This window comes from Grampus griseus, assembly GCF_964374135.1.
Source record: "Grampus griseus genome assembly, chromosome: 2".
Classification (NCBI taxonomy): domain Eukaryota; kingdom Metazoa; phylum Chordata; class Mammalia; order Artiodactyla; family Delphinidae; genus Grampus; species Grampus griseus.
Window position 1 is genome coordinate 161,380,937 of NC_139018.1, and position 23,512 is coordinate 161,404,448.

The window sequence follows — 23,512 nt, forward strand, 5'->3', positions numbered from 1 at the left end:
CATGCATTTATTCAGCAAATATTTACTGAGCATCTACTATGTGCGAGGGTTCTAGTTACTAAGAATAATGCTGTGAACAGTACAGACAAATTTCCTGCTCTCATGGAGCTTGCTTTATGTTTGGTGGTAGTGGAAGGGGACACAGACAAAACAGAGTAAGTAAAATAACACAGCATATTTCATAATGACAAGTGCTCTGGCAAAAAGTAAAATAGGGAAAAGTGAGAAAGAAGATGCTTGGAGTGGTGGTTATAGTTTTAAATAGGGCCATCGGAAAAGTTCTCACTGAGAAATTGACATTTAAGTAAAGATAGAAGGGGATATGGGGATATATGCATACATATAGCTGATTCACTTTGTTATACAGCAGAAACTAACACAACATTGTAAAGCAATTATACTCCAATAAAGATGTTAAAAAACAAACAAACAAAAAAGATGGAACAAATAATGGATTTGAGCCAAGTGATATTTGATGTATTTGAATGAATTTTTTAAAAATTCAAAAACATTTAAAAAGTCAGCAATAGTTAAAACACGGTCCTTTCTATATTATCACCACATCACTAACAATTTCCTTTGATTTCTATGAATGTATAACTGTAATTCCCCTAAATAGTTATCCTTCAGGACATATTTGAGTTGACTCATTTACATCATGACTACCCTTTCTCATTTGTTATAGCAGAATTCTCTCTGTTTCAAGTAAACTGATGAATTTTGGGGGGCGAAGGGGCTATTGTTTGATGCTATGATATATATGTGACTTTTTACTCACAGCAAGGTTATATTATAGCTGTTACTTCTACACCATATCCAGTGCTCCATCTAAAATTTTTTAGCATATCAGAATTTGTGCTCAGTTGTGGCAAAAAATGAATTTAAAGGTGTAGAGTGCCTCTGTGGGACTCTACTGGCACCAGTGTACACCATCCTGGCCTAGCCTTGCATACTGGACATTTATTTATTTGGTTAAACATTGGGCATCTCTAATATAAGTGGCCCTGGAGCAAAAACAAAGAAAAATAAGATATTACCTGAAGAATTGTGGAGCTTCTTGTCTAGCTAGAGAAATAGGTACATAAACATTCACCTTGCGAATGGGAGTTAGAATAAGTACAAAGCACTTTTGGATGGGTGAGGGAAAAGTAATTTAGTTAGGGTATTTAAATACTAATCCCAACATGGATTTTTACATCACCTTGAAAACAGCTAGTGTATTTTCAGAGACTTTATTAATCATGCACTATGAATAGCTTTTGTTTTCTTTGGGAGATTATGTTCAAAAGTAGGTCAGGTATCATAAGGTTAATAAACCAGGCTTCCTGTGAAGGCTCTGCTGTCCTAAGCTTCAGGAATTCATTATTTGCAGGCTGTAGCCTAGTGACTGAGGTTTAGAAAGCTTTCACTGTCTTTCCAAGATTATCAACACTGATCCCTTTCTCATGAACTCAGTGTTGTAAAGTGACACGCATTAGGGTAATATTTTCAGAATTATGAAATCAGGTAGTCATCACTGAAGAAAAAATTATGACAATTTTTGAAAACCTGGTATTATAAATAGGATTTTTCCAAATTACCCAGAAACTCTTTTTTTTACATGGAATTAAGTATACTCCTTATAGAACAATTGTTCTGTGAAACAGTTTGGAAAGTATTATTTACAGAATTTATTATTACTTCATAGAATAAGGCAATACAAAGGAAATCACTGTATCACAATTTCCTGATGATGTCACCGAATAATAATTGGCACATGACATTAATTTTTTGAATTTTGAAATAATTGTGGGTTCATAGGAAGTTACAAAGATAGTACAGAGAAATTCTGTGTACCCTTCATGTAGCTTCCCTCAGTGGTTACATTTTATAGTATAGTATAATATCAAAACCAGGAAACAATATGGTTCAATATATGTGTATAGTTCTATGGCATTTTATTATATGTGAAAACTCATGTAATCATCACACTACAATCAAATATCCTGTCTCCACCAAAATCTCCCCTGAGCTATTCCTTTATAATTACATTTATTCTCACCATCCCTAACCTTGGGAAACCACTATTTTGTTCTCCATCCCTATAGTTCGTAATATTGAGAAAGTTATATAAATATGTAAATGCAGTTTGTGACCTTTTGAGACTGTCTTTTTTTCATTCAGCATAATCTCCTTGAGAGCCATCCAAGTTGATGTGTGTGTAAATCATTTGTTCCTTTTTATTGCTGACTCATGTTCCATGGCATGGATGTAACAGACCATAGTACTATTTTCCAGAGCGGTTATGCCATTTTACGTTACCACCAACAATGTGTGAGAGATCCAGTTTGTCCACATCCTTGTGAGCATTTGGTATTGTAGCTATTTTATCTTTATTATTGCTCTTCTTATAGGTATAGGTTAATATCTCGTCAGGGTCTTAATTTGAGTTTTCCCTGATAGTTAGTGGTGTTGAACATCTTATCATGTGTTTCTTTGTTATCTGTATATCCTCTTTGGTGAAATGTTTCTTCATGTCTTCTGCCCATTTTCTAATCAGAAGTTTTCAAACTGTTGAGTTTTGAGAGTTCTTCATATATTATAGATATAAGTCCTTCGGCAGATGTGTGAGTGGCAAATGTTCTCTCATAGGATTTAGATTATCTTAACATTCTCTTTACAGGGAAAGAGTAATTTTGATGAAGTCCAGTTTATTGATCATTCCTTTTAGGGATCATGCTTTTGATATCACGGTCAAAAACACTTCACTGAGGTCTAGGTCCCAGATTTTCTTCTATTTTTCCTTCTAAAAGTTGCATAGTATTATATTTAAGTGTATGCTCCATTTTGTTAATTTTTGTTTAAGTTGTGAGGTTTGGGTCATTTTTTTTTTTTTTTTTTTTTGTCAATAGTTATCCAGTTGCTTCATCACCGTTAACAAAGCTGTCCTCCCTTCATTTAACTGCATCTGCATCTTTGTCAAATGTTAGTTGGTTGTGCTTGTGTGAAGCTGTTTTGGGTTCTGTTCCATTGATCCAAGTGTCTGTTCCTTCATCGGTACCACACAGTCTTGAAAATTAAAGCTTTATAATAAATCTTAAAATTAGGTAGAGAGAGTCCTTCTAGTTTATTTTTCTTTTTCAACTGTATAGCCTTAGTTATTCAGGTTCCTTTGGCTTTGCTTTCACTTTAAAAAAATATCATCGCTATATCTACCAAAAAAGTGATGTAACTTTGACAAGAATTTTATTAAATACATATATCAGTTTGGGAGAAATAACATCTTTAATAGGATGTCTTCCAATCCATGAGCAGTTTGTCTCTCCATTGTTTAGACTTTGATTTCTTTTCACCTGTGTTTTGTAGTTTTTGGCTTACAAGTCCTGTACATATTTTATAAGATTTACACCTAAGTATTTCATTTTTTAAGGGATTATAAATGATATTATATTTTAAATTTTGGTTTCTACATATTCAATGATGATATATAAAAACACAATTAATTATATATGTAGATCATGTGTTCTGCAACCTTGCTGAGTCATGTATTCTCAAATTTTTATAATACATTCCTTAGGTTTTCTATGTTGACAGCCATGTCATCTGAAAATTGGGACAGTTTTATGTCTTCCTTTCTGATCTGTGTGCCTTAAAGTTTTGGTAGAAATCTCCAATGAGACTATCGGAGACTGGATATTTCTTTTTCAGGAATTTTAAAATTATGAGTTCCATTTCCTTAAAAGTTATAAAGCTGCTCAAATCATTTTGTGTTTGTTCTCTGCAAGGAATAGGTCCATTTCATAGAAGTTGTCAATTTAGTGCATTAGAGTTATTAATAGTAATCTTATATCATCCTTTTAATATCCATAGGGTCTATGATATCCCGTTTCATTCCTGTCATAGGTAATCTGTGTTTTCTCTTTTCTTTGACATTCATTTGAGACTGAAAATACTAATTCATTAAGAAGAAAAATCTAGAAATAGATCTAGCTACTAACCTTTTTATAAATACAATATAAACAACTTGTCAAAATATGATATAAAGTTCAAGTTATTGAACCATAAAATCAAAGAATCATAGAGTTGGAGAGAAAAAAAGAAGTTACTCCATGCTCTTTGAAACAGGGATCTAACACTAAGACTTCTGTGAAGGATTCACTTTTGCTCAGTTACAATTGATCGTAAATTTTTTATCTATATCCTAGCACTTATCACAGTCTATTAATATATGAGAGAACGCCACTAAGACATGTTTATTGATGAATCACATCTACTGAATTGCTATTGATTGAATTGGTAACTGAGTCACCAACCAATCAAAGAATCATTTCTGTAACTTCTCTGATCTGGCAGACAATGGAGGTGGGAAAGGAAAAATAACCTGATTGCTGTTTGAACACTTTCATAGGAGAGAATACTCTGTCTCACATAAAAAGCCTTTTCAACTGTCAGGCACCCCTTGATATAATGATTTTCCTAATATTGAATCTACATTTCCATCTTTTTTCAGTATGAGTTTTTGATGATAATATTTCTTACTACTTGTAGTTCTTCATAATAATACAACTTTAAGATTTAGAAACAGGTACCATTGATTCTGCACGTTTTTTCACATTCCCCTTTCTCATGTTCATAGTTATGATGTCAATGTATATATTCTTAGAATCCTTTAGTAGCATTTTATATGCACAGTTCAAGGCCTCTATTATCTAGTATCCCTCTCATTGGATGGTTTAAATTCTCAAAGTTTCCCATAAACATGGGAATTAAATATTCATCAAATACCACAGTACTCTAATTATGAGTAAATTATCACAATATTGTGTCATTTTTTGCATAAGATAACATTCACACATCTTAAGAATTTTAATACTTTAGTTTTTATTTCTATAGTTAGCCTTGTGTTGATTATATCTATGAAGAATGAATAGGGAGTTGGTTAAATAAAGAATAGTAAAGAAGGTTCCAGATGATAGGAATTGCAAAGGGTGGTAGCAAAAATCCACTGCGCCACCAGGGAAGCCCCAGCTAATATTTTATAATAACTATAAATGGAGTATAACTTAAAAATTGTGAATCACTATATTTTACACCTATACACTCTTTTACAGAAACTATATATCAATTTAAAAAATAAGTAAAAATTTTATATGAAATGAATAAATGAATAGAATGGTATCTTTTAAAAATTTGATGGTAGGATCTTAAAAGGCATTAGGTTGTGTTCTTTCAAAATTATGTCTGTTTTAAATGAAACATTTTTATACTTATAAAGATATTGATCGATGGAAAAATTATAGCATTTGGAAGGGAGAAACTGGTTTGATTGATGATACAGCTGTAGAGGAAGGGATCATTTTCTTCCTGACGGCACACCTGTCTGGCACGGGCATTAATTGCTCCATGAAATGCCAGGAATTGGCATCTGCACAGAAGACTATTTGCTACTTGTCTCGCATGGCACCTGTGGGAAATAGTAGAAAATGAAATTATAAGTTGCTCCCTCTTACCATAGTGATGTGTAATTCAAACTACTTAGGCCCTGCTTGCTGTGTTTTCCTCCACTGGTATTTTAGAATTAAACTTTCCAAGGAAATATATCTTCAAAACTATAGTAAATATCAAAAGCAAAAATATGGTTTACACTATAGAGATTCATATAGCAGTATTTGTATGATTTTTTTTTAACAAATCTGTTTTTCAGCAACACACATCATTTCCTATACAAATGGCCTTTCTAGATGCTGGTCTATATGGAAATCTGGTCCTCATGGGCTGCTAAGTTTTCCAACATAAGGGCAACTGAATTAGTTACTTCATTTTATATTCTTAACCAAGATAAGAGTTCAGATTATAAACAAGATGGTGAGTTGGGGTTCATTATTATTTTAGTGAGATTTACTTCCCAGTCCTTTGAGAGGATACTTAGGAGAACTTTAGCATTCTGAACTAAAAGAGGCTGTAGGAATTACAGTCTATTTTAGGACAGAGTAAATTTTCAAAAGAAGTTTCAAATGTAATTTAGAAACTGAATTAACAATTGAATAGAAAATAGGACCCAACTACATGTTGTCTACAAGAAACCCACTTTGAATATAAAGATATTTATAGGTTAAAGGTAAACGTATGCAGAAATATATACCATGCTTACATGAATGGAAAGAAAGCAGGAACAGCTATTTTAATTTCAGACAGAACAGACTTCAAAGCAATGAACATTATCAGGGATAAATAAGGGCATTACACAACAGTAAAGAGGTCACTTTTCTAAGAAGACATGACAATCCCTAATGTGTATGTACCTAACAACAGAATGTCAACCTGTGTGACATAAAAAACTTCTAGAACTGCAAAGAAAAGAGATGAATCCACTATCATAGTTGGAGATTTTCACACCCCTCTATCAGAAATGGATAGATCCAGCAAGCAGAAAATCAATAAGGACATAGTTGGACTTAGAATTCTTACTATCCTGGAAATGGAAGAAAAACTTAAGCAATGTTAATAATAAAATATTTTTAAAATACCTGGGAGATAGTTGATATTTAATGTAACTCAACATATTTAATTTCTGCAACTTATTATAATAAATTAAATCATTAGTTTTAACCTTTTCTGTTTCACAATTTTCTTATCTCTAAAATAAGTCTATGTTTTAAAAAATAATTACAATGATTAATAACTTTTGCTTTAGGAAGTATTTCCCAGCTAAACTGTGTTGCAGAATAATAAACGTCCTAAATTCCCTACCAAGGTCTGAGAAGCAAAGATGAGAAGAGAGAAGAAATAAATTACATTGACCAAATAGGTGTTTGCAGGAGGAAATGTGTGTAATGCTGGAATATTGCTCATGGATTTTGACACAGGGACCAGACTATTGAAGAAATAAACTTAAATGAGCCATGGAAATAGCTGTGTGTAACAAACTAAACTATTCTATTTTAATGTTGCAGTCAGGATAATATTGTAAGGTTTCTAACATTACATGATGTGGCAGGATTACTGCAATTTTTTCAATTTCTTTAATTGAAGTATTGTTGATTTACAATGTTGTGTTAATTACTGCTGTACAGCAAAGTGATTCCATTATACATATATATACATTCTTTTTTATATTCTTTTCCATTATAGTTTATCACAGGATATTGAATATAGTTCTCTGTGCTATAGAGTAGGACCTTGTTTATCCATTCTATATATAAAAGCTACATAAGGGCTTCCCTGGTGGCGCAGTGGTTGAGAGTCTGCCTGCCGATGCAGGGAACACGGGTTCGTGCCCCGGTCCAGGAAGATCTCGCATGCCATGGAGCAGCTAGGCCCGTGAGCCATGGCCGCTGAGCCTGCGCGTCCGGAGCCTGTGCTCTGCAACGGGAGAGGCCACAACAGTGAGAGGCCCGCGTACCGCAAAAAAAAAAAAAAAAAAAAAAGCTACATAAGATTACTGTATTTTTTTTCTTTTTTAAAAGTTCATTTATTTATTCAGCAAATTGAGCAATTATTTGCCAGGCACTGGGAATATAACAACAAAACTGAGCAAATTCTCTCCTTCATAACACATGCATTCTGATGAGTGAGGAGTGGGGGAAGACAAAAAATAAGTCGGTAAAACATATAATGTGTTAGAAAAGTGCCCAAAATAAAAATAAACAGTGAAGCAGGACAGAGTTGAGGATAGGAGATTTTACGTACACTGATAAATAAGGACCCACTGAGAAGGTGATGCTCAAATACAGATCTGATAGAAGTGAGTGGACAGGCCATTTGGGAAAGAATCCAGGCAGAGAGAGTAGCAAGTTCAAAGATCCTGAAACATGAGTGTGTTTAATAAGATTACTGTAATTTTTGATTGCATGCTTTATCTACTAATTTTCTTTTTCTCTCCACCATAAATTGGAAAATGTTTTCCAGGTACCTCCAGTGGCTGCTGTGATTTTGAGTTTGATCTTTGTGCCTGGGAGCAGGAACAGGATGATGACTTTGACTGGAATCTGAAGGCTAGCGGCATCCCTGCCTCAGGCACACAGCCGGCTGCTGATCACACCTTGCGAAATTCATCTGGTCATTACATCTTTATAAAGAGCTTGTTCCTGCAGCAGCCCATGAGAGCAGCCAGAATTTCAAGCCCAGTCATAAGCAGAAGAAGCAAAAACTGCAAGGTATGGGGAAAAAAACAGAAATATTATGAACAACTTCTGATGGAGTTAAGTACAGAAAATGAAACGGCCAGCACCAGACCAACAAATGAGTTTGAACGTATTCAACTTGGAATATGTGAGGGAGGTAGAAAGTGAAGTAAGGGTGAAAGGGAAGGACCATTAGAGCTGTTGGAAGAATTTATCCTGTGGATAAGATCCATAGATAAGGAATTTTGGAAACCATTGGAAAATGTCATGCTTATTATCCATAACCACAGGTAGAACAAAAGAAGTGAAATATCAGTTGTGTCCACTCAGGGAACTTGGTACTTATTGGAATTATGGGAATTTCACCATAAGAAAGAGAATTAGACAATGAGAAATAGTATAAAGTTAAGTATTTCCAAGAACTAATATGCGTCATAGTTGGCACCATAATAAAATGGTTGAAGACGTCTTCATGGAAAAGGAAAGACTGAAATTGACCCTTTAAAAAGTAGAATTTCTAGGGGCAGGAAGAAAAAATGGTTTGGCCGTTATGCTGTGGAAATTTGAAGAAAACATAAGAGTGTTTAAAGTATAAATAGAGTTGTATGGATCTTCATATGATGACTATGCATTTGCAAGGACCTTCACTATTTATCGTTTGCATGATTGTCTATTTTTATTCCCCAAAGGATTTGAGTCAGCTAGGCTAGGGGCTAAAGTTATCTTTACATATAAATTAAGTACTCAGAGATGACTTCACAGAATCTTGCTTATAAGAGATTAATGCGTGAATAAATTTGCCATTTATTTATATTTACAGCAAGAAATGCAATCTCCATAAGCTCTGAACACATGTATTCTGACTGGTGTATTCCCCAATGTCTGAACACTGAAAGGAAAACAAATTATATTCAGAAAGTTGCTAGCCAATCAAAGAATCAGGCTGGGAGACAATAACATGATTTAAACCTTTATTATCTTCAAATTGTAATATTCTTGTGTACCTGTCTCCTCAATAGACAGCCCTAACCCCAGAAGGGGACATATTAAATCTTTGCTCGAAGGCTCCCCAGCTGTACCTGTACTTATCACAGATGTTTGTTCCTCTGTTTTATACTGACCATCCTTTACATCCTACCATTTCCCCAGTCTTAAGACATGTTAAACCTTTAGTTTGTGTTAGGAGCTTTCCTGTGTCATCTTAAATTGATTTCATAGTTTAATTCTCAGGGAATAATCACATATCTCTTCTCTCTTCAGGCAAATTTCATAGATTTTCTGCAAGAAAGTGACACTCTCAGAGTTTTAAAGACGTAACTCAGTCAGCAGTCCAGAATGGATGTAATGAATCATACACAATTATATTAAACTTTATTTAATTAGTTTGGCAAACATTGAGTTTTAGAAAAGCAAAAAAGTCAAACTGAAATTGTATATATTTCATGTTTAATTTTTAATCAGCTTTTAAGACTAGAACTAATTTACAAATTTCAGAATATGGGTATATAGATTTATAGATATAGACTCAACATATATAAAATCTGGTATGCTGGGGTTTATTTTCAAGAAAATATTGAGTAATTTGAAAGACATCAAAAACAGACTCCTTAGCTTTTCTTTTCAGACTTCCTCTAAGAATGTTCAAAAGATTTTTTTTTTCATACTGTAGTTACTAAGGATCTCATTCATCTCTATTTTTCCCTGGTCCCAGCACTATAGTTCCCACTGTTTTAAACACCTGTGTGAGAATAATGAAGTATGCCTAGGAGAAATGTCAAAAAATTAATGATGAATGGTTCATTTTATGAATATTTATGATATAGATTGAATACAAAGAAGTAAGGAAAGGTCATGCTGGGAATGATTGGGTCTCTCATATATAAACATTTGTTTATCAGGTAAGCAGAGTGACCTTCCATAATTTCATGAAAATCCTTTCTGTCACTTGACCTTGTGGAAAACTTCAGGGAGAAAAAATCGAATTGGAGATTTTTCTTCCTTTTGAGGGATGAGTGGGAGGCAGGAAGGGATGCAGACATAGATTGATGAGGGTAGAGATCAAAACTCTGAGTAACTGAAATTTCCGGTGAAAATGCCTCCTTAGAAGAATTTAATACTTAAGAGATTTTCATTCACTCATGTTGCCCTGTGATTAGGTTACATTGTCATCAAGTGTTCTCTGTAGAAATGGAGTATTTAGATGCTTGTTTGCATGTTGACCCAATGGCATCATTCAGAAAATGGCCTCAAGAAGATAAGGAAGTATTTACTCTGACATAAAACATATGGCTTATGCTTTCTGTGCAAATAAGAAGACAAAACAAGGGAGAATACTGGGAAGACCACACCTATGACTGCAAGGGCTCCAGACAGACGTGCTATGCCTGTTGGGTAGTTTCCTCTCTTGCCTATTGATGCTGCTCAAGTGGCTGACCTCAGACTCTTTGTGTTTCTCACTTTGTGACACTCAGGTTTGACCAGTCCTCCCCAAACAAGCCAAAGTGGTCATAGAGCTCATGTTTTCCAACAGTAATGGATTAATCAATAGAAGAAACATTTTTGGATCATAGAATAATACCTGAAATTCAGGTATTATTCATCAGCTAGGAAATTTGCATAGAGTTATTTACATGGTTTAGCTCTTCTTGGTGCTCTTTGAAGTATGCATTGCATATATTGTCTAATCACATTCTTTACCCTTTAAACACATTCATTTTTCTTTCTCTAGAATATAATATCCATGAGTGCTAGTCTTTCCAAAATGTGATTTTCCTGTGTGAAGATCACCCACCATTACTCTTTTCCCTCATTCATAAAAAAGACAAGACAAAAGCTTAAAAACACTCTCAGTCCCTGTTGTTCCTAACTCATATTCTTCTTCCTCCTAGAATGTCCCCTGACTTTCTCCATCTGCGTAACAATCGCTAAAAATCTGGTAAACTACATCTTTGAAACATTGAAATGTTAATCCCTGGAAATACTTACATTAATTTTTACTTGGGGGTACAACTCTCAAGTCTGCTCTTCTAAAGCGTTTCAAGTAAAATTTAGAAATCGCTATTCTGGTGGTTTGCTATGTATAGTACAACCCTGAGGATCTTGTAGAACTCAAAATGTGTTTCAAGTGCAAGGATGTGGTAGAATAAGCAATAAAGTACTCTGCTATTTTGAAGAAAATGATTTAAGTTTCATGAGATTAGAAATGATTTTCTTTAGTACCTGATATTTCTTAATCATGAAAAGTCTTTCTATATAATACATCACTTTTTGATATTTTTATTCCTTTGACAGTGGATCTTAAGAGTTTGTGGAGGAATCCTACTTTTATAAGTCACAGAAAGGAAGTGAACTCTGCTCATTTTTCAACTAAGTTTCTATTTGATCCTTATTGTACTATTTTCCATGTTTTGCAACATATGATTTAAGGCTGGCCTAACTTCATTCATTGGTAGAGCACTCACAGAGCAGTAGAACATACAGATCTAATTTTCCTTCAGGAATCTGTTAAGAAAGGAGAGGACAATATGATATAATTGAAAATAAGGTGAAATTAATTGTACTAATTATATATAATATTCTGATTCTTGGTTACAGATAATTTTTCATTATCACATGTACGGACATGGCATTGGAGCGCTCACTTTGATCCAGGTGTCAGTCTCAAACCAAACGAAGGTCCTACTTAACCTCACCGTAGAACAGGGCAATTTCTGGCAGCGGGAAGAATTATCCCTGTCTGGTGATGAGGACTTCCAACTCAAATTTGAAGGCAGAGTTGGGAAAGGCCACCATGGAGATATTGCACTGGATGACATTGTGCTTACAAAGAACTGTCTATCATTCCATCACTCCATGAAAGAAGAACTCAAAGTGCCTCTTCCAGCAGGTACATTTTAATTTGTTTCTGTGGTGCTTTTGCAGAGTGGTAGGTGGGAAGGAAGGAAATGGAAAAGAAGTGACATAAACACCTAGTAAATCATTGTTTTCATAAAGAAAAATCGTTTTGAACCTAAAATGTTATCTTTCAAGGCTTTACTCATAAACTTGTCTTCCAACATTTCTCCAAGCTTTGGTATATTTACCCGTTCCCCAGTTCCTAGTTTAGTCAATTTCTTCTTAGATCAATAAACTAAGACTCCTTTGTTTTCAGTCTGATTCATAATTCAGTCCTTAGTAAATATTGATTCACTCTTAATACAATATAAGAACATCAAGAACAGACATACTCAATTTTAATTAGATGTTACTGTGATTATGTTATTTACTTTATTCTTTTTAGACCAATACTTTATTCATTTGAATGTTGAGTTTATATATTTAAATAGTTTAGATGATTGAATATGTCCATCCATTCACCTAAAAATTTAGGGGTAATTTGTCTAAATAATTAGATTATTGGTAGATGTCCAATATTATACATACAGTGACAATATTGTAAGCAGTGGAAATAGCAAGTAGCATTAATTCATATAAAATATTAGAGGATGAGATGAAAATGCAGTATATAGTGTTACAATGACAAAAGAACAAATTTGGGGACTTCCCTGGAGGTCCAGTGGTTAAGACTCTGCACTCTCAATGTAGGGGCCATGGGTTCGATCCCTGGCCTGGAAACTAAGCTCCCACATGCTGCATGGTGTGGCAAAAAACAAATTTTATCAGTTGATAATATGGCATATATTAATATTTAAACCATGAGTTTGGAGTAGAAAATAAAAGTGCCATTCATTTTGTATATAAATTATATCTTGTAACTAACAAAAACAGAAGTGCTTTAAGAAGAATGACCTAATTTGTTTGTACTGATTTTTAACATGGTGGGTGGAATGGGGAACACTGCCATTTCTGCCATAACTTCCTCATACATTTTAAAGGGAGTGTTTTAATTTGGTTAAGAGTAGGTTTCTAGATAAATATTTTCCCATTGAAACATAGTTAAGCCAGGCTCCTTGCCTGATGTTTCCAGCACTATATGGAATAGTACAGAGGAAAAGAAACGTTTCAAGACTCTGTTGAGGGGTAAGTATACTTATGTGAATTTAATGTAAAAGAATTTCAGATACCTCAGACTAATCTACTTTCTTTTTCTTTTTTAACATCTTTATTGGAGTATAATTGCTGTACAATGTTGTGTTAGTTTCTGCTGTATAACAAAGTGAATCAGTTATATGCAAACGTATATCCCCATATCCCCTCCCTTTTGAGTCTCCCTCCCACCCTCCTTATCCCACCCCTCTAGGTGGTCACAAAGCACCGAACTGATCTCCCTGTGCTATGCAGCTGCTTCCCACTAGTTATCTATTTTACATTTGGTAATGTATAAAGGTCAGTGTTGCTCTTTCACTTCGTACCAGCTTACCTTCCCCCACCCCGTGTCCTCAAGTCCAGTCTCCGTATCTGTGTCTTTATTCCAGAACTGCCCCTGGGTTCATCAGAACCATTTTTTAAAACTCCATATATATGTGTTAGCATACAGTATTTGTTTTTCTCTTTCTGAGTTACTTCACTCTGTATGACAGACTCTAGGTCCATCCGCATCGCTACAAATAACTCAATTTAATTTCTTTTTATGGCTGAGTAATATTCCATTGTATATATGTGCCACATCTTCTTTATCCATTCATCTGTCGATGGACACCTAGGTTGCTTCCATGTCCTGGCTATTGTAAATAGAGCTGCAATGAACATTGTGGTACATGACACTTTTTGAATTATGGTTTTCTCAGGGTATATGCCCAGTAGTGGGATGGCTGGGTCATATGGTAGCTCTATTTTTAGTTTTTAAGGAATTTCCTTACTGTTCTCTGTAGTGGCTGTATCAATTTACATTCCCACCAACAGTGCAAGAGGGTTCCCTTCTCTCCACACCCTCTCCTGCCTTTACTGTTTGTAGATATTTTGATGATGGCCATTCTGACTGGTGTGAGGTGATACCTTGTTGTAGTATTGATTTGCATTTCTCTAATCAATGATGTTGAGCATTCTTTCATGTATTTGTTGGCAGTCTGTATATCTTCTTTGGAGAAATGTCTCTTTAGGTGTTCTGCCCATTTTTGGATTGGGTTGTTTGTTTTTTGATATTGAGCTACGTGAGCTCCTTGTGAATTTTGGAGATTAATCCTTCGTCAGTTGCTTCATTTGCCAATATTTTCTCCCATTCTGAGGGTTGTCTTTTCATCTTGTTTATGGTTTCCTTTGCTGTGCAAAAGCTTTTAAGTTTCATTAGGTCCCATTTGTTTATTTTTGTATTTATTTCTATTTCTCTAGGATGTGGGTCGAAAAGGATCTTGCTGTGATTTATGTCATGGAGTGTTCTGCTTATGTTTTCCTCTAAGAGTTTGATAGTGTATGGCCTTACATTTAGGTCTTTAATCCATTTTGAGTTTATTTTTGTGTATGGTGTTAGGAAGTGTTCTAATTTCATTCTTTTACATGTAGCTGTCCAGTTTTCCCAGTACCACTTATTGAAGAGGCTTTCTTTTCTCCATTGTATATACTCTTGCCTCCTTTATCAAAGATAAGGTGACCATATGTGCATGGGTTTATCTCTGGGCTTTCTATCCTATTCCACTGATCTATATTTCTGTTTTTGTGCCAGTACCATACTGTCTTGATTACTGTAGCTTTGTAGTAGAGCTTGAAGTCAAGGAGGCTGATACCTCCAGCTCCATTTTTCTTTTTCAAGATTGCTTTGGCTATTAGGGGTCTTTTGTGTTTCCATACAAATTGTGAAAGATTTTGTTCTATTTCTGTGAAAAATGCCATTGGTAGTTTGATAGCGATTGTGCTGAATCTGTAGATTGCTTTGGGTAGTATAGTCATTTTCATAGTGTTGATTCTGCCAATCCAAGAACATGGTATATCTCTCCATCTGTTTGTATCATCTTTAATTTCTTTCATCAGTGTCTTATAGTTTTCTGTATACATACAGGTCTTTTTTCTCCTTAAGTAGGTTTACTCCTAGGTATTTTACTCTTTTTGTTGCAGTGGTAAATGGGAGCGTTTACTTAATTTCTGTTTCAGATTTTTCATCATTAGTGTATAGGAATGCAAGAGACTTCTGTGCATTAATTTTGTATCTTGCTACTCTACCAAATTCATTGATTAGCTCTAGTAGTTTTCTGGTGGTGTCTTTAGGATTCTCTATGTATAGTATCATATCATCTGCAAACACTGACAGTATAACTTCTTTTCCAATTTGGATTCCTTTTATTTCTTTTTCTCTTCTGATTGTTGTTGCTAAAACTTGCAAAACTATGTTGAATAATAGTGTTGAGAGCGGGCAATCTTGTCTTGTTTCTGATCTTAGAGGAAATGACTTCGGTTTTTCACCATTGCGAATGATGTTGGCTGTGGGTTTGTCATATATGGCCTTTATTATGTTGAGGTAAGTTCCCTCTATGCCTACCTTCTAGAAACTTTTTATCATAAACGGGTGTTGATCTTTGTCGAAAGCTTTTTCTGCATCTATTGAGATTATCATATGGTTTTTAGCCTTCTATTTGTTAATATAGTATATCGCATTCATTGATTTGAGTATATTGAAGAATCCTTGCATTCCTGGGATCAGCCCACTTGATCATGGTGTATGATCCTTTTAATGTGCTGTTGGATTCTGCTTGCTAGTATTTTGTTGAGGATTTTTGCATCTATGTTCTTCAGTGATATTGGCCTGTAGTTTTCTTTCATTGTGACATCTTAGTCTGGTTTTGGTATCAGAGTGATGGTTGCCTTATAGAATGAGTTTGGGTGTGTTCCTCCCTCTGCTATATATTGGAAGAGTTTGAGAAGGAGAGGTGTTAGCTCTTCTCTAAATGTTTGATAGAATTTGCATGTGAAGCCGTCTGGTCCAGGGCTTTTGTTTGTTGGAAGATTTTTAATTACAGTTTCAATTTCAGTGCTTGTGATTGGTCTGTTCATATTTTCTATTTCTTCCTGTTTCCATATCGGAAGGTTGTGCATTTCTAAGGTTTGTCCATTTCTTCCAGGTTGTCCATTTTATTGGCATATAGTTGCTTGTAGTAATCTCTCATGATCCTTTGTATTTCTGCCGTGTCAATTGTTACTTCTTCTTTTTCATTTCTAATTCTGTTGATTTGAGTCTTCTTCCTTTTTGTCTTGATGAGTCTGGCTAGTGTTTTATCAATTTTGTTTATCATCTCAAAAAACCAGCGTTTAGTTTTAATGATCTTTGCTGTCATTTGCTTCATTTCTTTTTCATTTATTTCTGATCTGACCTTTATGGTTTCTTTCCTTCTGCTAACTTTGTGGTTTTTTGTTCTTCTTCCTCTAATTGCTTTAGGTTTAAGGTTATGTTGGTTTTTTGAGATGTTTTTTACTTGAGGTAGGATTGTATTGAATTAAACTTCCCTCTTAGAACTGCTTTTGCTGCATCCCATAGGTTTTAGACCATCGTGTTTTCATTGTCTTTTGTCTCTAGGTATTTTTTGATTTCCTCATTGATTTCTTCAGTGATCTTTTGGTTATTTAGTAGTGTATTGTTTAGCCTCCCTGTGCTTGTATTTTTCCAGATTTTATCCTGTAATTGATATCTAGTCTCATAGCATTGTGGTCAGAAAAGATACTTGATATGATTCCAATTTTCTTAAATTTACCAAGGTTTGATTTGTGACCCAAGATATGATCTATCCTGGAGAATGTTCCATGAGCACTTGAGAAGAATGTGTATTCTGTTGTTTTTTGGATGGAATGTCCTATAAATATCAATTAAGTCCATCTTGTTTAATGTGTCATTTAAAGCTTGTGTTTCCTTATTTATTTTCATTTTGGATGACCTGTCCATTGGTGAAAGTGGGATGTTAAAGTCCCCTACTATATCTGTGTTACTGTCAATTTCCTCTTTTATGGCTGTTAGCATTTGTCTTATGTATTGAGGTGCCCCTGTGTTGGGTGCATAAATATTTACAGTTGTTATATCATCTTCTTGGATTGATCCCTTGATCATTATGTAGTGTCCTTCTTTGTCTCTTGTAAAGTCTATTTTGTCTGATATGAGAATTGCTACTCCAGCTTTCTTCTGATTTCCATTTGCATGGATAATCTTTTTCCATCCCTTCACTTTCAGTCTTTTTGTGTCCCTAGGTCTGAAGTGCATCTCTTGCAGACAGCACATATATGGGTTTGCTTTTGTATCCATTCAGTCAGTCTGTGTCTTTTGGTTGGAGAATTTAATCCATTTACATTTAAGGTAATTATCAATATCTATGTTCTATTACCGTTTTCTTAATTGTTTTGTGTTTGTTTTTGTAGGTCTTTTCCTTCCCTTGTGTTTCCTGCCTAGAGAAGTTCCTTTAGCATTTGTTATAAAGGTGGTTTGGTGGTGCTGAATTATCTTAACTTTTGCTTGTCTGTAAAGGTTTTAATTTCTCCATCGAATCTGAATGAGATCCTTGTTGGGTAGAGTAACCTTGGTTGTAGGTTTTTCCCTTTCATCACTTTAAATATGTCCTGCCACTCCCTTCTGTCTTGCAGAGTTTCTGCTGAAAGTTCAGTTGTTAATCTTATGGGAATTCCCTTGTATGTTATTTGTTGCTTTTCCCTTGCTGCCTTTAGTATTTTTTCTTTGTGTTTAATTTTTGATAGTTTGATTAATATCTGTCTTGGCATGTTTCTCTTTGGATTTATCCAAATGGGACTCTCTGTGCTTCCTGGACTTGATTCACTCTTTCCTTTCTTCCCATGTTAGGGAAGTTTTCAACTATAATCTCTTCAAATATTTTCTCATACCCTTTCTTTTTCTCTTCTCCTTCTGGACCCGTATAATTTGAATATTGGTTCATTTAATGTTGTCCCATATGTCTCTGAGACTGTCCTCAATTCTTTTCATTCTTTTTTCTTTATTGTGCTCTGTGGTAGTTATTTCCACTATTTTATCTTCCAGGTCACTTATCTGTTCTTCTTCCTCATTTATTCTGCTATTGATTTCTTCTAGAATATTTTTAATTTCAGCAGCTGTGTTGTTCATCACTGTTTGTTCTTTAGTTCTTCTAGATCTTTTTTAAATGTTTCTTTTATTTTCTCCATTCTATTTCTGCAATTTTGGATCATCTTTACTATCATTACTCTCAATTCTTTTTCAGGTAGGTTGCCTATTTCTTCTTCATTTATTTGGTTTTGTAGATTTTTACCTTGCTCCTTCTTCTGTAACATATTATTTTGTCTTTTTTTTTTTTTTTTCTTTGCTGGGTGATGCTGTATTCCTCTCTTACTTGTTGTTTGGCCTGAGACGTCCAGCACTGGAGTTTGCAGGCAGTTGGATAGAGCCTGTTCCTGGTGCTGAGATGAGGACCTCCAGGAGGCCTCACTTTGATTAATATTCCCTTGGGTCTGAGGTTCTCTTTTAGTCCAGCATTTTGGACTCACAGCTCCCACCATAGGCGTTCCGGTCCAACCTCTGGCCTGGGAACCAAAATCCTGCAAGCTTTGTGGCACAGTTAAAAAAAAAAAAATGAAGGAGGAAAGAAAAAAAGGAGCAGTACAATATCAAAGAATAAAAAATAAAATAAAATTAGAAAGATAAAAAATATATTAGGAAAAATATCACTGTAATGGAAATAACTGCAACAAGGTACAATAAATCCACAACAGAAAATATAAAAAATTTTTAAAAATTTCAAAAAAGGGGGTGGGGAATAAGCCAAAAGGACAGACAATAACGAAGTATAAAGAATAAAATAAAATAGAAAAATAAAAGATTTATTAGGAAAAATAAAAATATAAAAGAATCAATAAGAATGAATCTACAAGGTAAAACAGAACCCCAGTCTAAAAGAGGGGGGAAAAAAAAAAAAAAACCCTTGGCTGTGGGGGCGGAGTTTAAGTGGGGCTGGAACTTAGGCAGGGGCATGGTTTAGGGTGGGGCGGGACCTAGGCAGGTGGGGGAGCGATGTTCAAGTATGTGGCGGGTCCTCTGCTTAGTACCTGTACAGAAGGGGAGAGGCAGCATGTCGAAAGGAGTACCTCTGGAGTGTGGAGTTCTGGAGTTTGGAGATAAGGCGCTGGGTGAGGGTATGTGGGTGGGGTTTAGGCCCAGTGCATTGGAGGGGATCTCCAAGTGTAGAGGTGGGGCCCTAGGTGGGGATGTAGGGTCAGGACTTGGACTCTACGTGGCAGGAGGGAGGCTCCGAGGGCAGAGGTTTAGGCCCAGGAACCCACAGGCTCCCCGGTGCCTAAGTGGACAAGGAAAGCACTGGCCGCGTTCCCTTCTGTTCCTTTGTGCCCCTCCCCCTCCGTCTCCACCAGGGTCTCCCTGTCACCCTTCTACCCCTAACCGTGGGTGGGTTCCGCTGGGTGTAGGAACTCCTACCCTCCCTTGCTGCCCCTCAAGCGTGCTGATCCCAGAGGTCTGGCCTTTACTTTTACTCCCTGCTTCCCTCCCTCCCACTCCCTCAGGACCTGCGTGGCTGGAGGGGGCCTCAGTGGGCAGAGGATCAGGCCCGGGATCTCAGCAGGTTCCTGGGGGCCCAAGTGGGCAGGGGAATCCTGGCCACGCTCTCTTTTGATCCTCTGCTCTCCCAGCGGTTCCCCAATTTCCCCCTTTGGGCATGGGATCCCTTCCTCCCCTCCAGCCACCCCTCAGGGGCACCTGCCTCCACTTCTCCTCCCCCTTCACTCCCCCCATACCCCACATCCTACCTGGTCACTGGGGCTTCCTCCTGTCCCCTTAGGTGTCTGTGGTCCCCCACTGGTGCCTGGTAGGTGCCCTAGTTGTGAGGAGATGCGAATTCCGCATCCTCCTAGTATGCCAACTTGACTCCACCCCTAATCTATTTTCTTGAGAAAACCTTCACCTTTCATTCTGTGTAGGAGGTTTGTTGGCAGCTATGCTAGCTCTTGTACAGGTCTGGCCTTTTAAATAAGAAATTTTTGATCGTAATAAAAAGTAATCTCATAGCATCCAAGTAGTGAGGGAGCAAAAGTTTTATGTTGAACCACATTAAACTTCAGCGAACAACTACTAAGTGGGATGTCAGAGGAACAAACCAATCTCATTGGGAATTTAAAATTTTTAAATCTGTGAAATCTGGAATAAAGTTTCTTAAACAAAAAAAGCTTCCAAAAGGAAAATTTAAAAATATATACAAAGTGGTATAAATTATATATTAATTATAAAATTAAGGGCATATATTGCTAGAGTAATTTGTATATCCTTTTGCTATTTTAGGTGTTTATTAAAAATTTTGATGAATAGAAAATAGGAGAATCTCTGCTCTTAAGAATATCTCAACATGGTAATGGAGAATGGGAAAAACATCTCAAATAACTCTAATATTAGGTTGGATATAATAAAGTGCCAGGAAAAATATATAAAACTTTATGAGGATGTAAAGAAGATAAAACATCCAGTGGAGGGAGCTAATTTGAGACTTCTGCACAGGATGGGCAGGAGTTTGAGAACACACTTGGAGCTCATAGAAGGGAAACCCTTTGCGGCACAGGGAGACCAAGCGTGAGCACAGTTGGACCATATAATGAATGAGGTGGGGAGAGCACTGTGGGCAGGCCCTAAGGCACAAGGCAGAGCAGAGATTGTGTCATGCAAACCTTGGAGGTGGATGTGGGCGGGTAGTTTGACTGAAGCAGGACCTTGTGTAGAAGTATCTCAGATAATTTCCTTTATAAAGCTAAACTGGGTTTGAAACGGGAACTACACTGGGACCACCTTGAGTATCAGTTTTTTTCCTCAAAATGAACATACACTGAAAGGATATTGAATGGTCTTAGAAAACAAGCATACAAAAAAGAATGAAAGAATACAAAGTGAGCCCAAAACAGATACAGTATTCATTCATCGGAAGTATGATAACTGGTAGGGATGGCTGCAGTAGAAAGAATCTGAGCCAAAAAAAAAAAAACAATGAACTGAAAAAACCAATTGCCATTATTTATATTATCAGGAGCATTCTGAAAATTGAGGTGAAATAATTTAATGTTTTCATAGCTATCTCAGCTGTGACGCTTACATTCAAATGCAGTAAATAAAAAAAATGCTTATGGAGTTAACATTCCTAAAAACTACTCGATGTACCTTTATGTACCTCCAGAAATTCAAAGTATATGCCTTTCTCTTGGTAGGAGTGAAAAGCTAAGCATTTTCAGACTCAAACTGTGAAATGATTCAGAAAAACTATGACTGCATCGTGAGTTCAGAGGACTCTTTTTGGAGTCTTTGACATTTTAAAGGAAGGCAGTATGTATGTGTACATATATGTATATAAGTGTATATATGTATACACTTGTGTATATAAGTATATATGTATTTAAATATACCTGGCGGGGTATCCTGAACAAATAAAAAGGAAAAACCAAACTGATTTTTACTGATCTTAATGAAAGTTGGTGCAAGAGAATTCAGGAATAACACCGACGTTTAGCAGAAGTATAATACAAGCCACAAATGTAAGCCACATGTGTAATTTTACATTTGCTAGTAGTTATGTTTAAAAAAAGTGAAGTTAATTTTTAGAATATATTTGCATTAACTCAATATACCCAAAATATTATCATTTTAACACAAAAGCAATGTAAGATAATAATGCGTTATTTTATATTCTTGTTTTCATATTAAGTCTTTAAATCCAGTGTGTATTTTATACCTGCAGCCCATCTCAATTTGGATTAGCCACATTTTGATTGTTCAGTAGCCTCTCGTGGTTAGTGGCTACCGCCACTAACACAGGAGATGAAGTGAATACTGTAGGGCACTTTCATGTCTGTCCCTGACAATGGGGTTCCATTAGTCAGGGTAAAATTTGTGAATTCTCAAGAATTGCAGTTGTCTTCTTATTTGAATAGAAGCAAAAAAATATACTCCCAGGCTAAATGGGAAAGCACAGGTACCATGTTCTAGTGGATTAGGTACTAATTTCAGACTTTCTTCTTACTAGCTATATGTTGTACAACTTCTCTGAGACTCAATTTCCTCATCTATAAAGCAGAGAGGACCTATTTCTTAGGTTCTTAGACTCTTAAAAATAAAAAGAGGTAATCACCTACGTAATTTACCTAGTCTCATGTGTGGTATGAGGTAGGCATTTATTCAATAAGAATCATATCATTTTACATTATCCTATACTTTGGGCATCTTTACCAGTATTCCTTAGACGGAGTAGGCATTTGAGTGTAAGCCTCCATTATTTGCATTTTATTAAGGATATATTTCTACCATTTGTGTTAGCAAAATTTTCTCTCTTGCAGAGATCACAAACATATAATTATTTTATATTACATTGTAATCACTCAATCTTATCATTTATTGAAAACATCTCTAATTCAGTATTTTTGATTTGTCGTGACTGATGTGTGTGTATCTTTGAAATGTTTAATGTTTCTCAGTTTCTCATTACTTCAAAAACACTTAACTTGGGACTTTCACAGATTAAAGAAGGCTAAATGGCATTATGTTCCACAAGCATTGGCTACATCCATTAAACTTTTGGAAGTGACTTTAATTCATGCACACTTTTCACCTATATTCGTGTACGTAGGCTAACAACATCGTCAAGGACAGGTTAAAATAGAAAAGACAAGAGGAGGCAAAACATATATATTTAGGAAGATGCAATTGAACTGAATCTGGAATCAGTGATTCTAATCAGTCAAATAAGACCCAGAGTTTTTTTAGCAAAAGTAATTTTAAGTTATTATTGAGTCTCTAGAAGTTATATTTAAGAGCGTATTTTGATGGCAATTTTGTTAATTGCTAAATGATGATGGATAAAAATAATTGTTTAAAGAATTTTAATAAGAAAAAGATAACCAAGATTCCTCTCCTAAATGTCCGTATGCAGATTCAGCCATTATCATATTCTCTGTGTTATTGGCAGATATTTAATAAAAAGTTTCAGTATAATAAGGACAGGGATGAAGTCTTACTTTGTGTGGGACATGTGCATGTGTATTTTAAGTCCCCATAGTAATTTCCAAATGTGAGTTATACAGCAATCATATTTTGGGATATAACATGGGAATCAACTTTTGTTTAAGTATGTAAGGCAATGGGGGCTGAATGGATTAGCTTCTCTTTGAGGTCAAGGATTTCCCTGAAATACTTGGCAGTAATTTATTCATTTATCCATTCTACTGATGAGAGTGCTGACATAGCAACTCAGAGGCCTGATTTAGGGAAATCTGGCTGATTGTACTCAGCTTTATAATTTAGTGAACCCTGTACACAATGTTTAGTGAAAAGTGCACGTGTTTGAGGTTTAGAGATGAATTTGGACTTTTGTACTGCTTACTGCCCATGAAATGTCACCTGATCTACTAACCTCTCTCTTATCTCTTACCTATTTCTTATCTATATTACTTATCTATAAAAATGGGGCTATCAAATCTGAGTGATTTGAAAGATAATTGAGATCATGTATAGTATGTTTTAAACAACCATT

The 23,512-nt window shown here is 35.5% G+C and overlaps 1 protein-coding gene across 1 annotated transcript in view; it reads left to right on the plus strand.

The window, feature by feature from the left end:
• Positions 1 to 23,512, plus strand: part of MALRD1 (MAM and LDL receptor class A domain containing 1) — a gene marked incomplete at both ends in the record, with an annotated part of 578,033 nt that overhangs the window by 235,592 nt on the left and 318,929 nt on the right. The window contains 2 exons of the mRNA XM_082648013.1: positions 7,888 to 8,135; positions 11,697 to 11,988. Coding sequence (XP_082504139.1) covers positions 7,888 to 8,135; positions 11,697 to 11,988 — 540 coding nt within the window. The remainder of the gene's footprint in view (positions 1 to 7,887; positions 8,136 to 11,696; positions 11,989 to 23,512) is intronic.